This window comes from Microtus oregoni, unplaced genomic scaffold (assembly GCF_018167655.1).
Source record: "Microtus oregoni isolate MIOR12 unplaced genomic scaffold, Mior012 000001F_ref0000356, whole genome shotgun sequence".
Taxonomy (NCBI): domain Eukaryota; kingdom Metazoa; phylum Chordata; class Mammalia; order Rodentia; family Cricetidae; genus Microtus; species Microtus oregoni.
The window spans coordinates 4,971,462-4,991,363 of NW_024543060.1; the positions used below are offsets into that span (position 1 = coordinate 4,971,462).

The 19,902-nt window shown below is 45.7% G+C and overlaps 1 protein-coding gene across 1 annotated transcript in view; it reads left to right on the forward strand.

The window, feature by feature from the left end:
- Fbxo16 (F-box protein 16) overlaps window positions 1-19,546 on the forward strand; it is a 51,475-nt gene extending 31,929 nt beyond the window's left edge. The window contains exons 7-9 of the mRNA XM_041673571.1: window positions 2,413-2,515; window positions 18,458-18,483; window positions 19,290-19,546. Coding sequence (XP_041529505.1) covers window positions 2,413-2,515; window positions 18,458-18,483; window positions 19,290-19,299 — 139 coding nt within the window. The 3' untranslated portion in view covers window positions 19,300-19,546. The remainder of the gene's footprint in view (window positions 1-2,412; window positions 2,516-18,457; window positions 18,484-19,289) is intronic.
- Window positions 19,547-19,902: the final 356 nt, after the last annotated feature.

The window sequence follows — 19,902 nt, forward strand, 5'->3', positions numbered from 1 at the left end:
CGTAGTGACTAGTCTCAAACTCACAGTTCCGCCTGCCTCTGCCTCCTGAGTGCTGGGATTAAAGGCGTGCGCTGCCATGCCCGACTCTATCTGTATTCTTAAAACATAAAGACCCTTTGTAAAAACCATAACCTGACACCATCTTTATCTAACTCAAGAAATAGTTCCTTAATCCAGTTAAGGGTCGTCAGCATTCAGGGTTCCTCGAATGTGCACAGATGTTTGACTTTTTAATGAATGCTTTGCTTAATAAGATTCCAGATATGGTCTAAAATATGTATTGTATTTGACCCACGTGTCCATTCTTGCCCTGAATTTTAAGTTAACCTTCTATTGGGCCTCCTCCTCTTCCGTTGTTCCTCCCCATCCTCCTCTCCCTCCTCCTCCTTGTCCACCCACCCTTTGCAATTTGTTGTAGAAATCGGTCCACTTGTCATGCTCCTCACATTCTGGAGTGTCCGCCGCATCCACATGCATCTTCTCATGTCCCCTGTCCTCCGTCCCTGGCCACACTGATAGTCAGAATCAGGAGCTCTAGAATAGATTTCCAAAGACACGCACCTTCATTTCTGTTCCCTTCTGTGTTGTCGGTAACCATGGAAGCGCATTACCTAGACCCACTATTTCAGGCAGGCAAACGTATTCTAGAAAGGGCCAGAAGGAAACTATTTTAGACTCTGTAGGACATAAGCTCCGTGGCACAACTGCTCAGCCCTGATAGCAGAGCCTGAAAACTCACCTAGACATCTCCCCCGCACACACACACAAATCACAATTTTCTAATACAAGTCTATGAGCAACAGCAGGCAACAGGCCGGACTTTGCTGTGGGCCACGGCTCGATGGCCTCTGCTTTCCCCTAGCATGTGTGGTAGCAAACACGTGTTAATACTAACACATGGTTGCTGAAAATAGCTTCAGATTTCCTGGTTTGTGCTTTTATCTTTGGCAGATACCCTACTAAGAATATTCCTACAGGCTGGGCGTGGTGGTGCGCATCTTTACTCCCAACTCTCAGGAGGCAGAGGGACAAAGGCAGTCTCTGTGAGTTTGAAGTCAGTGTGGTCTAAATAGTGAGGTCCAGGCCAACCAGGACTACATAAATAGACCCTGTCTTAAAAAGGAAGGAAGGAAGGAAGGAAGGAAGGAAGGAAGGAAGGACTGTTCAGATAAATCGCGACATTAAAGGCACAGGAAAAACTGCTTTGTGTATGGCAGTACCACCAGCTTCATAGACAAGATCAAACTTGTTTCATTTTGCTTTCTGTTATTTCCTCTCTTTCATCTTAGCTTATGCTCTGGAGAACATTTTAGATGGTTCCAAAATCAAGTATACAAAATAAAGTTATGTTTGGGGGAGTCTAGCTTTTGCCCCTCTGCCTCCATATTGTTTCCGGGGGATTCATATGGGAATCCCACCTATGGATACCAGTTTTTCAAATTTTTGTATCATTCTTCCATTTTAAAAAAGTTCAAGCCGGGCGGTGGTGGCGCAGGCCTTTAATCCCAGCACTCGGAGGCAGAGGCAGGCGGATCTCTGTGAGTTCGAGACCAGCCTGGTCTACAAGAGCTAGTTCCAGGACAGGCTCCAAAACCACAGAGAAACCCTGTCTCGAAAAAACAAAAAAACAAAAAAAAAAAAAAAGTTCAAAAAGCTGGATATGGTGGTGCTTGCCCATGATCCCAAAGCTTAGGAGGCAGAGGCAGGATGATCAGCCGGAGTTCTGAGGCAACTTGGTCTATACAGCAAGTTTCAGGAGCAGTCAGTAAAGGGTTATATAGTAAGATCCTGCCTCAAAAATAATAAAATAATAGCCAAAAAGTACAAACAAAAGCAATAATAATATTTAACAAATAGAAAGTACAGGGGTTGTTGTTCTTACCGAGGACCTGAGTTCAGTTCCCAGCCCCGGACATGGCAGCTCATAACTGCCTGTAACTTAAGTTCCAGGGGATCTGACACCCTCTTCTGGCCTCACAAGCACTGCTTATACATACATATAGGCAAAACGTATACATAAAATAAAAATAATGTTTTAAAAAGTACTGGCAAACAGTAGGCGTGTTATGTTTTCAGATGTCTCCTTCTGAGATAAATGGCAGCATACAATATATTTGCCTCTCTTTACCTGGTTTTCTTTTTCGTGTGTCATTGTATCCTAAAGCTCACCCTACAGTTGTCTATAGAAATAATCTGCCCTCCTTTTCATCGCTCATAGCTCTCCATTGTGTTCCTGTGCCAGGGTTGATTGACCCAGCTCTCAATAGACAGACAGTTGTCTTATTTCCAGTGGTGTACAGGCAGTCTTTAAATCACAGGGCGTCAAAAGTCAGACGGAAAAAATAGCTCTGTGAGCTGCTGGAGACTCCAAATGATCGGTTATAATTTTCCCCATCACTTGCAATTTTGCAGCAGAAGAAAAAGAAACGAAGTGACCCCCGACTTCAAGCAGCAGTTTCGAGATCAGAAAAACAAGCTTGAAGACCGTGTCAGGCTCAGGAAAGCACGGTCGCTGGTGAGTCTGCTTCTGAATCTCTCCCCCTATCACTGATGGAAATTACCCTGCTCCCTAATCCTATTTGTGAAATTGAATTTGTTTGCTAAATCAGAATCGTCAAGTGGTTGTTTAAACCTTGGTCTCTGGGGCTAGCGGTGTAGCTCAGTTGCTAGAGCGATTGGCAGCTCGCACCAAGTCCTGGCTCCCATTCCCGGCACAGCGGAAAGCTCACAGTGGTCCACGCCTGGAACCACAGCTCTTGGGAGGTAGAGGTGGAAGGATCAGAAGTTCCGAGTCACGTTTGGCTGCACAGCAAGCTCAAAGCCAGCCTGGGCTAAATAAATAAGTGGATAAAGTGACTAAAAAAAAATCTGAATTAAGAATTTTTCGGTTAAAAAGCAGTTAATCAGCAACATAATAATGTCAGTAATTGTGACTAGGGAATACAATTAATTTGTAGCAGACTTCCCCAGATTGTGATTTGGGCCACAGGGGATTCCTTTTTATCACATTATGAGAGGTTTTGGAGCAAAGTAGGCAGGAATGCGGGTGGAATTACAAGTGCATGTAATGGAATGAAAATTGAAAGAGAAGCTGAGGACACACTCCAGGAAAATTAATAGAGAATGGATATCAATTGGCGGGATAATCTGCACCCTCTCGGGAGTAAATCTCTTCCACAGCACTGCTTGAGAACTGTTACTTTCTGCTGAAATGTACTTTCAAGTGTTATATTAAACACACACAAGAGAGTGAGAGAAAGCTTCTTAAAACAGACCTACCTGTGTGCTAGAGACCAGTTCTACTGCACTGGGGGAGGCTCCGTGTAGACATGTGCAGCCTATGGAGCTTGGACCAAAGCTGTAGAGCTGTCCATGAGTCTGCTGATTGAAAAGATAGATAGATAGATAGATAGATAGATAGATAGATAGATACATACATACATACATACATACATACGTAGATAGATACATAGACATTATGGGCCTTCTTGTACAGGCCATTATGAGGCATTCTGCCTCGTTTCCATCCCACTAAACAAGGAGGAGAGGAAAGCAGCCAAAACAGAATCTGAACCAGATGTAGTAGCCCACTCCTGAATTCCAACTCTCAGGAAGCTGAGGCAGGAGGACAGCTGTGAGTCTGAGAGTGGACTCAAAATACCAGAGAGATAGAGATAGAGAGAGGGGAGTGGAGGGGAAGAAGAGAAGGAGAGAGAGACTATGAACCTGAAGGTAAGAGTTGGTGGCAATGTATGATTAGAAATTATCAATGCAGTTGAGTGTTTCTCCTGCTTCAAGAGCACAAAAATCTGTGGCCTTTGGCATTAACCATCTATCAAACACCAGCAGAGATTTCTTAAAGTGTTCATTAGAATTCAAAAGAGGAGGGATGGAGATGTGACTCAGCTGGCGGAATGCTCACCCAGCATGCATGAAGTCCTGGGTTCTGTTCCCAGCACTGCACAACCTGGTCATGCTGGCTCACACCCATAGTCCAAGTACTGGGGAGGTGGAGGCAGGAGGATCAGAACTTCAATGTGATCCTTAGTTACCTAGCAAGTTCAAGGCCACCCTGAGCTATGTGAGACCCCTTTCCAAAAAAACAAAACGACAACCCCAAAGACCAAAATGAAGGCATTCAAAAGGGGTTAGGTGTGGTGATGCACCCTGTAATCCCAGCACTGGGGAAGCTGAAGCATGAGAAGCACCAGTACAAGTTCCAGGCCAGCCAGAGCTAGACCAAGGTAAGGTGCTGCCTCAACAACCTAGATAAATAAATAAATAAATAATAAGCCGTGAAGAAGTTGTGCTAATTAGGGCTAAGAGGGAAATCCAGATGAATTAGTGATAGAGAACAATTAGCTATTACTAAACACATGATTATTATATCTCCTTGTTTTGGTTTTGTAGACATGCTAATTATAATTACCACATACATTTGGTAGTTTTGATAAAGAACATGGAGTATAATTAACATCCCCCCCCACCAGAATTATGCTGTGGTCTTTGACTCATGCCTGCGATATACTGGCCTGTGACAAGCCTGGCTGTCCGGCCTGCAAAGTAATGGTTCAGGATCCCTCTCCACAGAGTGGCTGGTTCCATTCACTCTACGTTACAGGTCTGGGAAGGACAAAGCCACACGCTGGTGATGCAGGACCCTTGTGACAATGAAGGTGTGCTGGGGAAGCCTGGAGCAGGGAGGGAGACATTACTCAGGGGTCCCTGGCTGGAGAGGTAGCAGGGTGTGGAGGGCCACGCTGCTTTCCCGTTCCCAGGGTGGAGCGTGCAGGACTCAGCTGCGGCTGTCGATCAGGAGCCGCTGGCTAGAGCTGGCCGGTTAGAGTCAGTGCCCCAATGTACCATGTGATTGCTGCGGGGGGTCCCGAAAGCGGAAGACTGGTCCCCATACCCCATGTTGGGTGCCAGATTTTAAAAGAGGGGTGAAAACGCAAGTCAAATAATCCCAAGCTAACTCCAGAAGATTCCATTTATGATTCTTTATTATAAGGGCCAAACTCACGGAACAGGAGCAAAAGGGCCAGCTTCGGGTATACAATGCGGGAACCAGAGAGAGAGAGAGCCTTGGGTGTGCCGGTGGTTTTCTCTGGGTACCCAAAAGGTCATACCCTAATCTGGCCTCTTAAAGGTGACTGGCTAAAGGAGGTTCCCCATCACCCCCTCCCCTAAAGAAGGGGAACATCATTTGAATACACCCCAAATGGTTCCCGTGAGGTACTGGGATAGGAACTTCTAGGATTCTTTCAACAGGTTTATGGGGGAGAGAAACAGGTGTATGTGTGTGGTGGGGGAACCCGGTGCTCACTACACAGACAAAAGTGACATCACCTAAGCAGAGGACCGTCTGAAACTGTGATAACTGAAGGCCTGTGGTTCCAATCTTGTGGGAGAGGCGTGTGTGGTAGTGGAAGAAGGCAAAGCGTTGAATAGAAAGGTTTAGGGAAGAAGGAAGCACAGGCGTGCAGAAGAATGCAGCAAATATTCCACAGGCCTGCTGCAGGGTCCCGGATGCAGCTGGGAGACCAGCTTCTCCTCTGCCTGTCACTCCTCAGAGCAAGCTCTGTCGGGTGTCAGGGCTCTGTATAGAGAGAAATGTCCCCAGGGCACCGGCTTCTAATTTACACATGGAGCGCTGTGAGCTTGTCCAATTCCTGCTTAACCAGTGTGAGCATGGATGCTGTCTTTTTCTTGCGTTCTCACTTCTACTACAGGAGATCGCCAGGGGCTGCCTGAGATGTAGCCGGTTCCCTAACCGCTTTTTGGTGTGAACATCTGTTAGACAATGGGAATCAAACTGAGATCTGGTTGGGGATGCTTTGAAATTTCCAAGGCTTCTTGGGAAACTTTCAGACCTAGCGAGAAATCCCCATTACTATCAGTAGTGATAATATTCCTCACCAAACAGACCAGGTTGAAAAGAACAGATGCCACAATGCCTCATCTTATTTAAATTTCAAAGATTTTCCAGTCTGGTATCAACACACCGTTTTTCCACATCTTAATAGCTGACCTCCAAAAGTCATTTAGGGAAGGAGGGAGCTGTCCCCTTGCAGGGAGACTTTGGGGAGTTTGTAGAGAGAAGTGGAGCTCCAGGGGCAAAGTATTAGCAGACACCTGGATGCAGAGGAGGGAAGCCTAAGCCTACCGTGCCTGAGGTCAGGGAAAGAAGCTAGTTTGTTACTTCTGTCTGGGGAAGGGAAGTAGGGGGGAGGGGGAGAGAGGAGGGAGAAGGGGTTGGGACAGAAGGAAAAGAAGGGTGGAGGCAGAGAGCAGGAAGGTGAGAGGAGAGAGGGAAGTTGAGATGGATTGTGGAGGGGCCAAGACACGCATGACCCCTCTTTCCATTTCAAGTAAGCATGTTTGTTACTATTGGGGTTTAAACCTCCTTCCACCTCTATGGGAAATTCTATTTACTTTATACATACAAATAAGATCTTGAAAGTCTCAAAGCCCAAGAAAATAAAAAAAACTCTTGGAACAACACACACACACACACACACACACAAAAGTCAGGATATGGGTATCAGATTTCCTGGAATTGGACTCCGAGGACCATGAATGACATCTTTTAAAAAAAATTTTTTTGAGATTTTATTTATTTTAATGTTTGTGTGTTTTGCCTGCCTATAATGTGTCTGCACTCCACATTGTGCAATGTCCACAGAGGCCAGAAGAGGGCGTCAGAGCGTCTGGAATTGGAGTTACAGGTGGTTGTTAAATTAACTATTGGGGCTGGGACTCAAACCTGGATTCTCTGAAGAACAACCGGTGCTCTTAAATACTGAGCCACGTCTCTAGCTGTCCCTCCACAAACCCCCACAAGCCCCCAACTGACATCTCCTTTTGATCTTCCCTTCCCACCAGGTGGAGCACACCTTTGTCTCCACTGGACTTTTCCTTGGAAGTTAGTCCTTGCTTTCCAGGTTCTGCCTGGGCTGGGGATCTCAGAAAGTGGTTGAGCCTTTAACTACCTGCTTACACTCTCTAATTGCCTCAGATAAGACCGGCTGCTAATTCCAGCCTCCAGAAGGCAATTACCTTCCTCACCTCTTTTCAGGATCTCTTTACTCTTGGTGTCCTGACTTTTTTTTTTTAATGTTTCTTTGATCATTCTCTTTTTGTTTTGCTGAATCAAGTGGGAGAAAAAAAAGAAATGTACTCTAAAGAGATTCTGGGATGGTGTAAAAGAAGGGGAGAACTCAGGGTCCAGTTTTAACTCTCTAACAAGCAATCTCTTACATCTTCCCGTGTATAAAATGAGAATTTGAATGGCAACATTGTTTTTTGTTTTTTTGTTTTTTTTTTAAATATTTATTTATTTATTATGTATACAATATTCTGTCTGTGTGTATGCTGCAGACCAGAAGAGGGCACCAGATTCCATTACAGATGATTGTGAGCCACCATGTGGTTGCTGGGAATTGAACTCAGGACCTTTGGAAGAGCAGGCAATGCTCTTAACCTCTGAGCCATCTCTCCAGCCCCTGTTTTTTGTTTTTTGTTTTGGTTTTTCGAGACAGGGTTTCTCTGTGGTTTTGGAGCCTGTCCTGGAACTAGCTCTTGTAGACCAGGCTGGTCTCGAACTCACAGAGATCCGCCTGCCTCTGCCTCCCAAGTACTGGGATTAAAGGCATGCCACCACCGCCCGGCATGAATGGCAACATTGTTAAAGAATATTCTAGGTAGGAGATAGATAATTCTTTGGTGCTTGCCTTGGAAGAATGAAGACCTCAGTTCAATCCCTAGAGCCCATGGGGCAGAGGTGGGGTGGGGAGAGCCAGGCATGGTGGTGAGTGCCTACAGTCCTTCCTTGTGTTGGGTAGGCAAAGGGGAGTGAATGTTTGATGCTTACTGACTAGCCAGCGTGGCCTCATTGCTAAATCCTCAGCCAGTGAGAGACCCTTCCTCAAAAAACAAGATAGATTACACCCAACGAACCACCCCAGAGGTTATCTGGCCTCCACCTGCAAACACATAAATCGTGCGTACACACAACATTCCAGACTGAATCCTGACTCTCCAGGATCCCCTGGGTTTCTACTGAATGTGTTCATGCTCATTTTTCCTCTTTCCTGGAGGCCACAATTGTGATTAAAATTACTTTAGATCGAATACCAAAGGTAAGCCATTCCATTTGTGAATCCAAATTTTAAGCCAATAATTCTTGTTTACTCTCTCATCTTTTTCTTTGAACTTTGGAAAATATGGTTCCTTAACACTGAAGAAGTCACAAAAGAAAATTTAGAGTGGTTTCCTTGCTTCAATAAGTGCTTTCAAATTCTGGCAAATTCTCCCCATTTTTTTTTTTAAAATAACATCTATTTGGTTTGGATTTGCAAAGCTACCCATTTCCACAGGAGAGATTTTAAAATCCTTTCATTCCACCAAGGAAACATCTGGGGATTTCATTTGGAAAGAAGCAGAAAGAATGTGGCTAGACATAGAGATAAAATTGGGTTCTTTTCCTAAATGGCACGACTGTGGGTGAGTTACTTGGTCTCTCTAAGCCTCATTTTCTCCATCTGTAAAATGGGAATCATAGTTTATCTTGCAGGATTATTGTTAGCACATAAATATAAGGTCTAAGTTAAGGACCATGTTAGTTTCTCTCATTGCGGTTGTGCTAAATACTCTCACAAAGGCAGTTTAAGGAAGAGTGGGTTTATTTGACTCAGTTTCAGCTTACTGTCGGTCACAGCAGGGCTCTCAGCATTCAAAGCCTTCCATATTCCTCCCACAAAACTGTCCAAAGGCCTAAGAGCCACACAATCAGGTGTATACAGCAGCAAAAACACATCTTGGTACCGATTTCTGTTTCTTTTTCTGATGTGATAAAATACTCAGACAGGCCGGGCGGTGGTGGCGCACGCCTTTAATCCCAGCACTCGGGAGGCAGACGCAGGTGGATCTCTGTGAGTTCAAGACCAGCCTGGTCTACAAGAGCTAGTTCCAGGACAGGCTCCAAAACCACAGAGAAACCCTGTCTCGAAAAAACAAAAAAACAACAACAACAAAAAAAAAAAAATACTCAGACAGAAGCAACCTATGGGGGGGGACAGGTTTATTTAGCTAGCAGTTCTGGGTTATAGTTCATCATCGTGGGGGAAATCAAGGCAGCGGGAACTCGAAACAGCTGACCGGTCTCATTACATCCACAGTCAAGAGAAGAAAGCAATGAGCAGATGAGAGCATGCTGGCACTCGGTGTACCCTCCCCGTTGTCTACAGTCTGGCATCCCCTGCTTGGAACGGCCCCACCCATAGTCAAGATGTCTTTTCTCATATCACTTAACTTAAGACAGTCCCTCACAGATAGACTCAGAGACCCAGCCCACAGGTGACTCTAGATTTTGTCAAGTTGACAGCCATCACGAGCACCTACGATGGTAGGGGCACCTAGTCCTCCTCCAGTACATGCTGTCTTTCTTGTTTACTTTGCCATCTAAGAACACAGAATGGAACTCAGATGGCCTATGCACAGTGCTCAGTATCACTATTTCAGGAGCTTGGGAATTTAACCCAGGGCACTTAAGCTCCCTGGGGACTATTTCCTCATGTGGGAAAATGGAGACAGTTGACAAGACTGATCCAGGCTTGGGAGGAGGTGAGGCATTTAGCATAGTTCTTAGCTCAAAGTGGGCACCCACCAGTAGTTGGCAGTCATGGTAATATGCATGGCACATCTCTAATCTGCAAAGCCCAGGCCTCGTTTCATTTCTGTTTGCTGCCACTGTGCCCTGACATTAAGCTTTTTAAGGGGACAGTGGTTTGTTTGGCTCACAATTCCAGATGACAGTCCGTCATTGCAGTAAAGTCAAGGCAGAAACTAGAAGCAGCGAGTCACATCCACAGTCAGGAACAGAGAGAGAATGGAGCCAAGCACGCTTGCTGGTGCTCAGCCCCTCTCTATACTTAAACAGGGCAGAACCCCAAAGCAGTGCCGCCCTCTGTTTCTCTTTCAGCCTGGGTCTGACCACATCAGTTAGGCAGTAAAGGCAGACCCCCGAGGATATGCCCACAGCACCCGACATAGACAGTATCTCACCGAGACGCCTTTTCCGGGTGATTTCAGATTGTGTCATGTTGACCCACACTTTCTGAGTGACACCACAGAATATTCCACACCTGACCTCCGAGCACGTGTCACGGTAAAAAAAAAAAAAAAAAAAAGTAACGCGCATAGAAGACATCCCATAAACTCGCCTTCAGGATACATGTGTGCAGTGTATACAAAACATCCGTGAATTCCCTCTGTAGACTCAGAGCCCATCCCTGAGGCGGCTCATCGTCCATATGCGAATAGCCCAGAATCAGATCCTTCTGCTCCCGAGCTTTGCAGATAATGATTACTGTACGAGCAGTACAGTTAGAGACCAAGTCACACCTGGGGCCCCCGCAGAGCAGCTGTAGGGGACAGCTGCCAGAAGCAGACAGAGGAGCTGGAGGAGGAGGAGCCCTACAGCCAGAAGGCAGAGTTCAGAGACTCCAGACAGAGGCAGGAATATTTGGGCTCTGCCATCTTCCCCCAGTTTCCTCTCACCTCTGCTTTGTCTTCCGAAGTGGGCGGGGCTGGGTTCAGTCATGTGTTCGCCCATGACTTCATTCATGAAGCCCTGGGTTCAATCCCCAGCACCACATAAGCTGAGTTTGGTGACCACACCTGTCATTCCAACACTCAGGTGATGGAGAGAGGAGAATCAGAAGTTTAGTGTCAACCTTGACTACGCAAGTTCAAGGCCAGCCTGGGTGAGAAACCCTGTCTCAAAACAAAGTAAAAATGAAGTGCAAGCCTTATGTTTTCTTTGCCCATATGGCCTTTGCACCACTGTGTATTTGGACATGAATGTATATATGTTGTGTGTCTGTGTACATTCCCTCCACTGGCTCCTCAGAAGTCTCGCACTTGACTTCATTCTCCCAGACTGAAGCACGGAGTGTACCGAATACACTGCCACCAATTCTCTCTATCCGTGTTGCTGCCTAAAAGACCTGGGAACCCCTGTCTAGAGCCTGCATTTCTCAGAACTGCTGAGAGAGCTGAGTTCGTCTCATTGCCCCCATTATTGGTGTACTAGATATAATGAATGACCTCAACATTTCCCATTAAAAGGACCTTCCTGCTTCTCTGTCACCAGACATTTAGACATATGGCAAATGGCTATCTAAACAAAAACATTTGGCACAGAGTAACATCTACCTAGGATCTACCAGAAAAGACCTTTGTTTGTGAATTATATGTTGTTAGTTATGTGCTTATCTGTGATGACAGGTTTAAATCCCTGCTACCATAGTATTTATAGGAACATAGATAGTGGGGGGATACATATGTGTGTACATCTATGTTTATGTAGTTTGTGTATGTATGTATGTATGTATGTATGTAGGTGTGTACACATGCATGTGCATGTGTATATGCATGTATATGTATGTGAATATGCATACGTGTGTATATGTCTATGTGTGTGTATGCATGTGTATATGTGTGAGTGTGTATGTATATTTGTATGTATGTGTGCATGTATGTACATGTGTGTATGTTCCAGCTGTACCCATCTTCTCCCAGTTTTCTTCCCTCTTTGCCTTGCCTTCTGAAGTAGAAGCCTATAGCTCAGTCAGTCATGTGCTTGCCTAGCGTTCATGAAGCATTCATACATACATGTTTGTGTATGTATATGTATTGCGTTTATATGTATATGTGTATATTTATGTATATATACATATGTATGTTTGTGTTTATGCATATGGATCTGTGTATGTGTGTATTGTGTGTGTTAGGAATTTTGAGAAATTGTGTTTATGTTTATATATGTATATTTATGTGTATGCATATTATTATGCATATGTATTTGTATATGCATGCGTGTATTATGTATTTGTGTAGGTTATACATGTCTATTTGTGTGTCTGTGTGTCTGTGAGTATGTGTGTATATATATGTGTGTGCGTGTGTGTATGTGTGTGTATAGCGTTTGGTATATGAGGCTTCGTTGAAACTCTCCTGGGAGCCAGTGTGCTGAGATGTGGCTGTTTTGGAGCAGAAGTCAGCACACTGCCTGGGTTGTATAGCCCAAGCATATTTTGCAACATGTCTGCTTTATTTCCCCTACTTGGATGGCTGAGTGGCATAGACTTGAAGTCTTGGGTTAAAATTTCAAAACCCTGGCTAAATTGCCTCATCTTCCTCCGCAACTGGCAGTTTTGCCTCAAAATAATGAAGAACAAAGCCATGTTTGAGGCATCCAGATGGCGCTGATGATGTCCCTCTGATCTGTCCTTTCTGTTTCCCCAGAACAAGAGGGGAGGGGAAGGGACACCCTCCGTAGGTGCTGACCAAAGCAGGGTCCCGACCAGATGGGCCTGAGCAGCTTTCTGGGCTCCTAGTGACAAGACACGGCTCTTCTGTACAGAGCAGCAGCTCAGCCTTCACCCCCCGTAGACCCTGTCCCCCCAGAAGGAGTCCCTCTTGGTGAGGGCTCCTCACTCAGTGAGACCTCATCTCCACTGAGGGTCACCAGCCAGTGCTTAGATCATCTCACTTTATGTGACTCTCACAAAAAAACCCTTCTGTTTTCATAATTTTCAAATAATAATTACACAATAATTTCAAATAATAATCCACATTTAGACCCAGGGTTATATACCACCCTGGACTCAGAGTCATAATACAATACATAAGGGATATGATTCCTAAACACTGAGGGGGGTGGTGATGTCTTCTACACAGTGAATACTTGCCGTGTCTCCGCTGTCCCTCTGACACGGAATCTCATTGCTGGCCTCAAACCAATGAACTCAAATGATTTTCCTGCTTCGGCTTCCCGAGTAGTTGGGGCTATAGGCACCTGCCTGTGCTTGGCTCTGCCACTGTCTTTATTTTTTTTCCACATTACAGAGGTGCTGGGAAGATTATGTGAACAAGTGAGTGTTTGATTCCAGGCACTTACATTGATGGCCACTGGCTTTCCGGGAGAGCTAGTGGGACACCTTATGTATATTCTTAGCGCTGTATTTCCTCATTCTCCAGACTCACTAACTGCCTTACCTAACTCTCTTCATTGATCCATGGACTTATCTGATGATGTTGTCCATATGGCTGTTCCAGGCGGCTGCACATACATGGAAAACTCTAAAGAAATCAGCTATGGGATGGAGAACGCAGGTCTGTGTGCCGACTTATTCATGCAGGTTGTTTCCTGCTTGCCGCTTGTTTGGGGCACCACTATGTCTTGGGTTTCTCAGCTTCAGCAGTCTCTGGATCCTCTCATCCACTTATCCAGCACCCAGTCTACCGTCAGCATTTTCTGTGCCTGTTTCGTAATCTGCCTGCTGCAGCCATTGCCCCAAAGGAAGGAGACACTGGAGTGGCTCTCACTGAGTCAACAAGTATTCTGCAGGCACTGGACTAGGGACACAAACAGGATAAGACAAGTCCCTGCCCTCAGGTGGCTCGTAGGCTGGAGGGCAAAAGCTCCCAGCCAAGGAAGAAATAATTAGGTATTTAATGGTACCTATCTAAATAATTAGGTAGATACAAATTGTACCAATATTTATTCAGCTGAAGCCAGAAACTCAGCAGACATGTAGGGTTGAGGAACTTGTGGGTCTCCAAGTGAACCATTCAGGGGAGGTCTGAATGGAAGATCTAGAATCGCCATGATGATCTAGGTACCAGATACCCAGGAAGTAGGCCAATTCCAACGATTCCATGTTCAAAGCCTGAACTTACAGCAGCTGTGGTTAGCTGCACAAGACCCGCACTAGAAGGGGCCTTCAACAGTCCATTGTGAGTGGGGGATGGGCTCGTGAAGTCTAGCTAAAGAACTGTTAGCATTGATCGTTGCTGGGGGTGGGGAGGGCAGGAGTGATTTTTCTTCAGTGGCATGGCCACTGTGAGTTGCCCATGTTCCAGTAAACACTCATTAAACTCATTGGAGAGTTATAATAAAAATTTAAAAGCCACAGGCTAGAGACATGGCTGAGTGGTTAAGAGCACTGGCTTCTCTTCCAGAGGTCCTGAGTTCAATTCCCAGCAAGCATACGGTGGCTCACAACCATCTGTAATGAGATCTGGTCTCTCTCTTCTGGCCTGCAGGCAGACATCCTGGCAGAAACTGTATACATACTAACTAAATAAATCTTAAAAAGAAAAAATTAAATTCCATGAAAGTAGGAGGGCACTTACTGAGAAGAAAGGGTTCAGAGGGAGTAGGAGGGGATTAGGGAGGGCAATAGGGAGTGAATCTGAGCAAAATAAATTATATGCATTATGAAGTTATCAGAGGATAAACAAAGATATTTTTTAAAGAGAGAGTAACAATATCTAACCCTGTGTTTTTATGTTGATGTGAATGGTGTATGCACATGTGCATATGTTCCCATGGGCTTATATTTTATGTATGCTTTTGCATCTGCATTTCCTGTGAGCATCATGAACACACACAGGGTCTTTAGAAGGATATAAAGCGGCAGATAACCTTGGTTGACCTTGTAAGAGGGAGCACGGTGAATGGGGGATCTCACTGAGCCCTTCCTCATCTTTTCAATATTAAAATATGCAGAAAGGAAGCCTATGCAAACAATAAAGAAAGGGAGAGCAATCTCAGAGGCCTGTTTAGAGATGCCTGTTAAGGAAGAAGCCATGTGCCGAAAGGAGGGTTAGTGAAAACAGACTCGACCTAAAGTGCTCGGGGGTCAGATGAACCACTTGAAATCCGGACTCTGTCATCTCTCTAAAATAGACCTTGTTGCTAAGATTATGTTTGAGAAGTTGGACATCTCAGGGGTCTTGAGGTGGGGAGGGTGGGGTAGCAAGGATCAGAAGGAAGAAAAAGGCTTGGGAATCCCTGGTGTTGGATGAGGGATTTTCTAGTTATCATTTCAGCCGCAGTCAGATGTTGCAAACCCAGATCCAGCACTGTAAGGGTTTGATTCTTTTATGTATCTTACTGCTTTTCTCTTAAATCTTATGACTCATGCCTGTAATCCCTTGAGAGGCTGAGGCAGGAGGATTGCTCTGAATTTGAGACTAGCCTATGCTATATTGGTATGTTCCGTGCCAGCCTGGGCTACAGTGTATAAGACTCTGTCTCACACACACACACACACACACACACACACACACACAGCCACAACAAAAAAAACAGACATTAAAGTCTTAAAGTGGGTTTGGAGTGATGATTCCATTGATAAAATGCTTGCCTTGCAAACGCAAGGACCTGAGTTTATCCTTAGCACCTGTATAAGGTATGTTTGTGCAGGAAGCTGGTGATGGTGGTAAACACTTGTAATCCCAGAGTTGGGAGGGTGAAGACAAGCAGATGGCTGGGGCTTCCTGGCCTCTCTCACTAGGCAAGTTCTAGGTTATTAAGAGACCTTGTCTCAAAAACACAAGATGCATGGCACCTGAGAAATGACACTGGAGGTTGTCCTCTGGCTCCCACATGTACATCCACACACCTGCACACACACACACGTGTGCACACACATGCATGCACATTCACACACCCATGCGCACCTACATACACACACTCACAAACTAAAGCAGACAAACCAAACTCAGTCTTAAACTGGAGAGGGGGGTCTGTAGCTGTTTTCTGGGACAAGAAGAAGAATGGACGTAAGAATACCAGCTTCCCAGAACTGCTCTCAGCGGGAAGGAGACAGCCAAGAGTCTGGACAGGTGGTGACAACTGCCGCAGAAGAGCAAGGCAGGGGGAGCTCCTGGGACCTGCCACCATGAAGACGGAGAATGGCAAAGAGCCTGCCCAGGCCTGTGGCTGCCCCAGGCTCAGGAGCAAAGGGCTCCTCCACTCCAGTGACAGATGAGCAGGGCTGAGTAAGAGGATTAAAGCTGAAAGTGTTACAGGTGAGGGCGACAAGCCCGTTCTTGTTATCGGCAGAGCCAGGCCTTGTCCTCATCCAGCAGGCAGCACCGTCTTTATTGTTCCTGACGGGGCACAAAGGAACACTTCAGTCTGTCCTCTTGCCTCATGTGGATCTGGAAACAACTGGAAACAATCGCTCTATGGTGGGTTGATTCGCTTGTTTCCTCAGCGTGGTGCTGAGGGTTGGACCCAGGGCCTCACCCGTGCTAGGCAAATGTTCTACCATTGAGCTGTATCCCCAACTTGCTCTTTCTTTTTCGTTGTGAGACAAGGTTTAGTTAAGTTAAAGTCAACTAAGTTAAGGTGCCCAGGCTGAGCTAGAACTTTCCGTAGCCCAGGTAGGCTTTGAACTTTAGCCTTTCTGCCTCTGCCTCCTAAGGGGCTTGCACCACAGGCCTGCATGAGCAGACCAGCCTCTGTAGGGATCGTAAGACAATACTGAAAACGTCAAACGAGAGGCAGTTCTATGCTCTCATCCCCCTGCTTCCACACTTAACATTGACACTTTGACCTTTTGAACTTAGCCACTTGCTTCTTCAACCCTAGTTTTGTCTATCTTTTCTGGGGGAAAAAATCGCCATCCTACATATTCTGGACTTCTGTAGACAGCACCTGTGGACCCAGTGAAGTGCAAGACCCCAGGTTTGCAGGCAGGGAGACCAAGAGTCACAGAGATGAACGCTGATGTGCAAGAGCAAGCAGTCAAGGGGGCTTATTAATGTTCTAGGATCCCACTGATGGAGGAACCCCAGAAAGTGAAGGCATTCAAAAATAGGTAGTCTCATGCATACCTGCAATCCCAGCATTTGAGAGGCAAAAGCAGAAGGATTGCTACAAGTTAAAGGTCAACTTGAGCCACACAGAGAAATGTTATCCCCAGGGGCTGGAGAGATGGCGCAGAGGTTAAGAGCACTGCCTGCTCTTCCAAAGGTCCTGAGTTCAATTCCCAGCAACCACATGGTGGCTCACAACCATCTGTAATGAGATCTGGTGCCCTCTTCTGGCCTGCAGGTATACATTCAGACAGAATACTGTATACACAATAAATAAAATCTTTAAAAGAAAAAAAAAAGAAATGTTATCCCCAAAACACAAAGACAGGGCTGAGGAGATGGCTCAGTCAGTAAACTGTTCTCTGTGAAATCATGAGATCTGAGTTTGATACAAGGCAGTGCCCACATAAAAGTGGACAGCGGTGGCTGGCGTGAGTCTGCAATCTCAGTGTGGTGGTTTGAAAGAAAATGGCCCCCAGAGGGTGGTGGCACTATTAGGAGGTGTGGCTTTGTTGGAGTGGGTATGGTCTTATTGGAGGAAGTGTGTCACTGTGGAGGTGGGCTTAGAAGTCTCATGTGTGATCAAGCCACACCCAGTGTCTCAGTTCACTTCCTATTGCCTGCAAGTTGAGATACAGGACACTCAGCTCCTTCTCCAGCACCTTGCCTGCCTACCTGTACGCCACCATGTCGCACCATGATGGTAATGAACTAAATCTCTGAAAATGTAAGCTACTCCAATTAAATGTTTTTCCTTTATAAGAGTTGCCATGGTTGTGGCAATAGAAACCCTAACTAAGACTCCAAGCATACCTGTAACCCCAGCTCTGGGAAGACAGACAGAGTGGTGCTTCCTGGCCAGCCAGTCCAGCTGAATCAGCAAGCTCCAGGCCAACAAGAGACCATGCCTCAGAAATCAAGATGGAGAACAATTGATGTTGACTTTTGGCCTCTACGTGTACATGTGTGTAAACACACATATAAAACATTTGAATCTCTAGGTGTAGTCATGCATGCCTATAAGCCTAGCACTCAGGAGGCAGGAGAATCAAGTGTTCAAAGTGGCCAGCCGGGGCTATATGAGACCTTGTCTCCAAAAAGAAAAAAGAAGAAGAAAAGAAAGAAAAAGAAAACATTCAAGCTTCTAGGAGAAGGTGGACCTTGAAGAATAAATTACCTGTAAGGCATTCACGCAGGTCACAGTGCTGGATGGGGGGGCAAGTGACAGCCATCACTGGTTTCTGAATCAATGAAAATAAAGAGTGAAATTTTCCATGATTCAGAGGAAGCCTGCACACGTCTGTCAGGACATACGATAGATTAGTGATCCCATATGATCTGCCAGGATTGCGGAGGGTGGAGACACACTGCAGCCATGGGAACTGTCTTTCATCATTTGCATTGGAAATTGCAAACTATTTATTTTATTTTTTTTTGTGTGTGTGTGTGTGTTTTATTTTGTTTTAAGTCAGGTAGCCTAGAACTATGTAGCTCAGGCTGGCCTTGAACTTTCGGCAGCCCTTCTTCCTCCAATTTCAGATAGCTGGGATTATAGATGTTGGCTCGAGGGCCAATTTTTTAAGCTTAATTTATTACTTGATATTGGGTCTCACTGTGTAGATCAATCTGGCTTCAGATCCACAGAGAGCTATCTGCCTCTGCCTCCCAAGTGCCCGGCTTCAAACTTTACAGAGCACGTCTCTCTTTCTTGCCTCAAGCTCAGATCACCTTTTCTTTTTCCTCTCTGTTCCTCCCTCTTCCTGTTCCTGCACACCACCAGATGTCAAGGAGAGAGTTCTTGTCACTGTGAGTTTGGGTTGGGATGTCAGCCTGGGCCATCTGCCTTGTTGGAGAGCATGCATGCAGATGGGTAGAGTGAAAAGCATGGGGGCCATGCTGGTGGTCCCTGGTCTAAGACACAGAAGTCTCTGGAGCCAGCTGTAATACTGTGCTGTGTGACTGTGGACTGTAGCTTGCATGCCCGCTCCTCCGTTTCATTTGCTTGTAAAATGGAGATTGTGACTACTGCCCTCCCTCCTTCCTGCCCTCCCTCCCTTTCTAGCTCATGATTTTCTTGAGGTTCAAATAAAATGTGGTGGGGGACTGGGGAGCTAGCCCAGTCTATAAAATGTTTGCCTTGCAAGCATGAGGACCTGAATTTGACCCCCAGCCCCCATGTAAAGAGCAAGGTGTGGTGGTGTATACCTATAATCTCAGCACTTAGAAGGGCAAATCGGGGATCCCTGGGGCTCACTGACTGGCCAACCTGGCCTAATTGATGATCCCCACACCACTGAGAGACCATGTATCAAAAACTCAAGGTGGATGGCTCTTGAGGAATGAACTCAGTGCCCGTGTGTGTGTGTGTGTGTGTACACATGCGTGTGTGTGCGTGAATGTGAAAGCTATTTGGGGGGTGAAAATTTACTAGTTATATAGTTCAAAATGAAGTCTGCTTGGGAGTGATGTAGGGATTACTGGGAAAGTTTAGAAACCCTTCTCTTCCTTATGAATGCCTCATGCTGCAGCGTGGCGTTATAATAAGTTTAATTGTATGACGTCATTTGGCACTTTAGTAACCTTCCCTCTGTTTGGTACTTTTCCTTCCCTAGATGTCCCTGAGTTCCCATCCGAAAGTTCCAGTTCATCCCGCCTGGCCTCTTCATCTGTCAGTGGGACCCTCAGATCCTAAAGCAGCAACTCAGATTCTCACGGAACATTTTCCCAGACACCCTGGGCTTCAGTCACCCCCTGCAGAGGCTCCAGAGTGGAAACTGACTTAAGGATGGGAAAGGAATTTTCTAGAAAGGACAAGGTATTCTTCACAGCTGAGGATGGATTCTAACAAGTCCCTCCATTAAACTCTTGATTTATATACCTTGTGAGTGGTCCTACGAGTCTATCTTGGGAAAAATGAACGAACAGCAGAAATGGTAACAAGTGCAGAACCTTGGGAATTTGTCAGTAGATTTGTCAGCTTTGATGAAGGGATGTCTGATGGCCTCGTTGATGATACTGGGCGAGTCGGGGTCCTAGAGGGAAGTGACACCCCCAGGACTCCTAGAGTGGTTGGTAAAGGAGATGCTTAGGATGTTGGATCTGTAGCACAGACTGAGAGGTTTTAACAACAGAAATGCATTTGCTCACAGTCTGGAAACTGGAAGTCTGAGATGATATGTCAGCAGGTAATGCCGAGGTCTCCTCTCCACTGGCCATCTTTTCCCT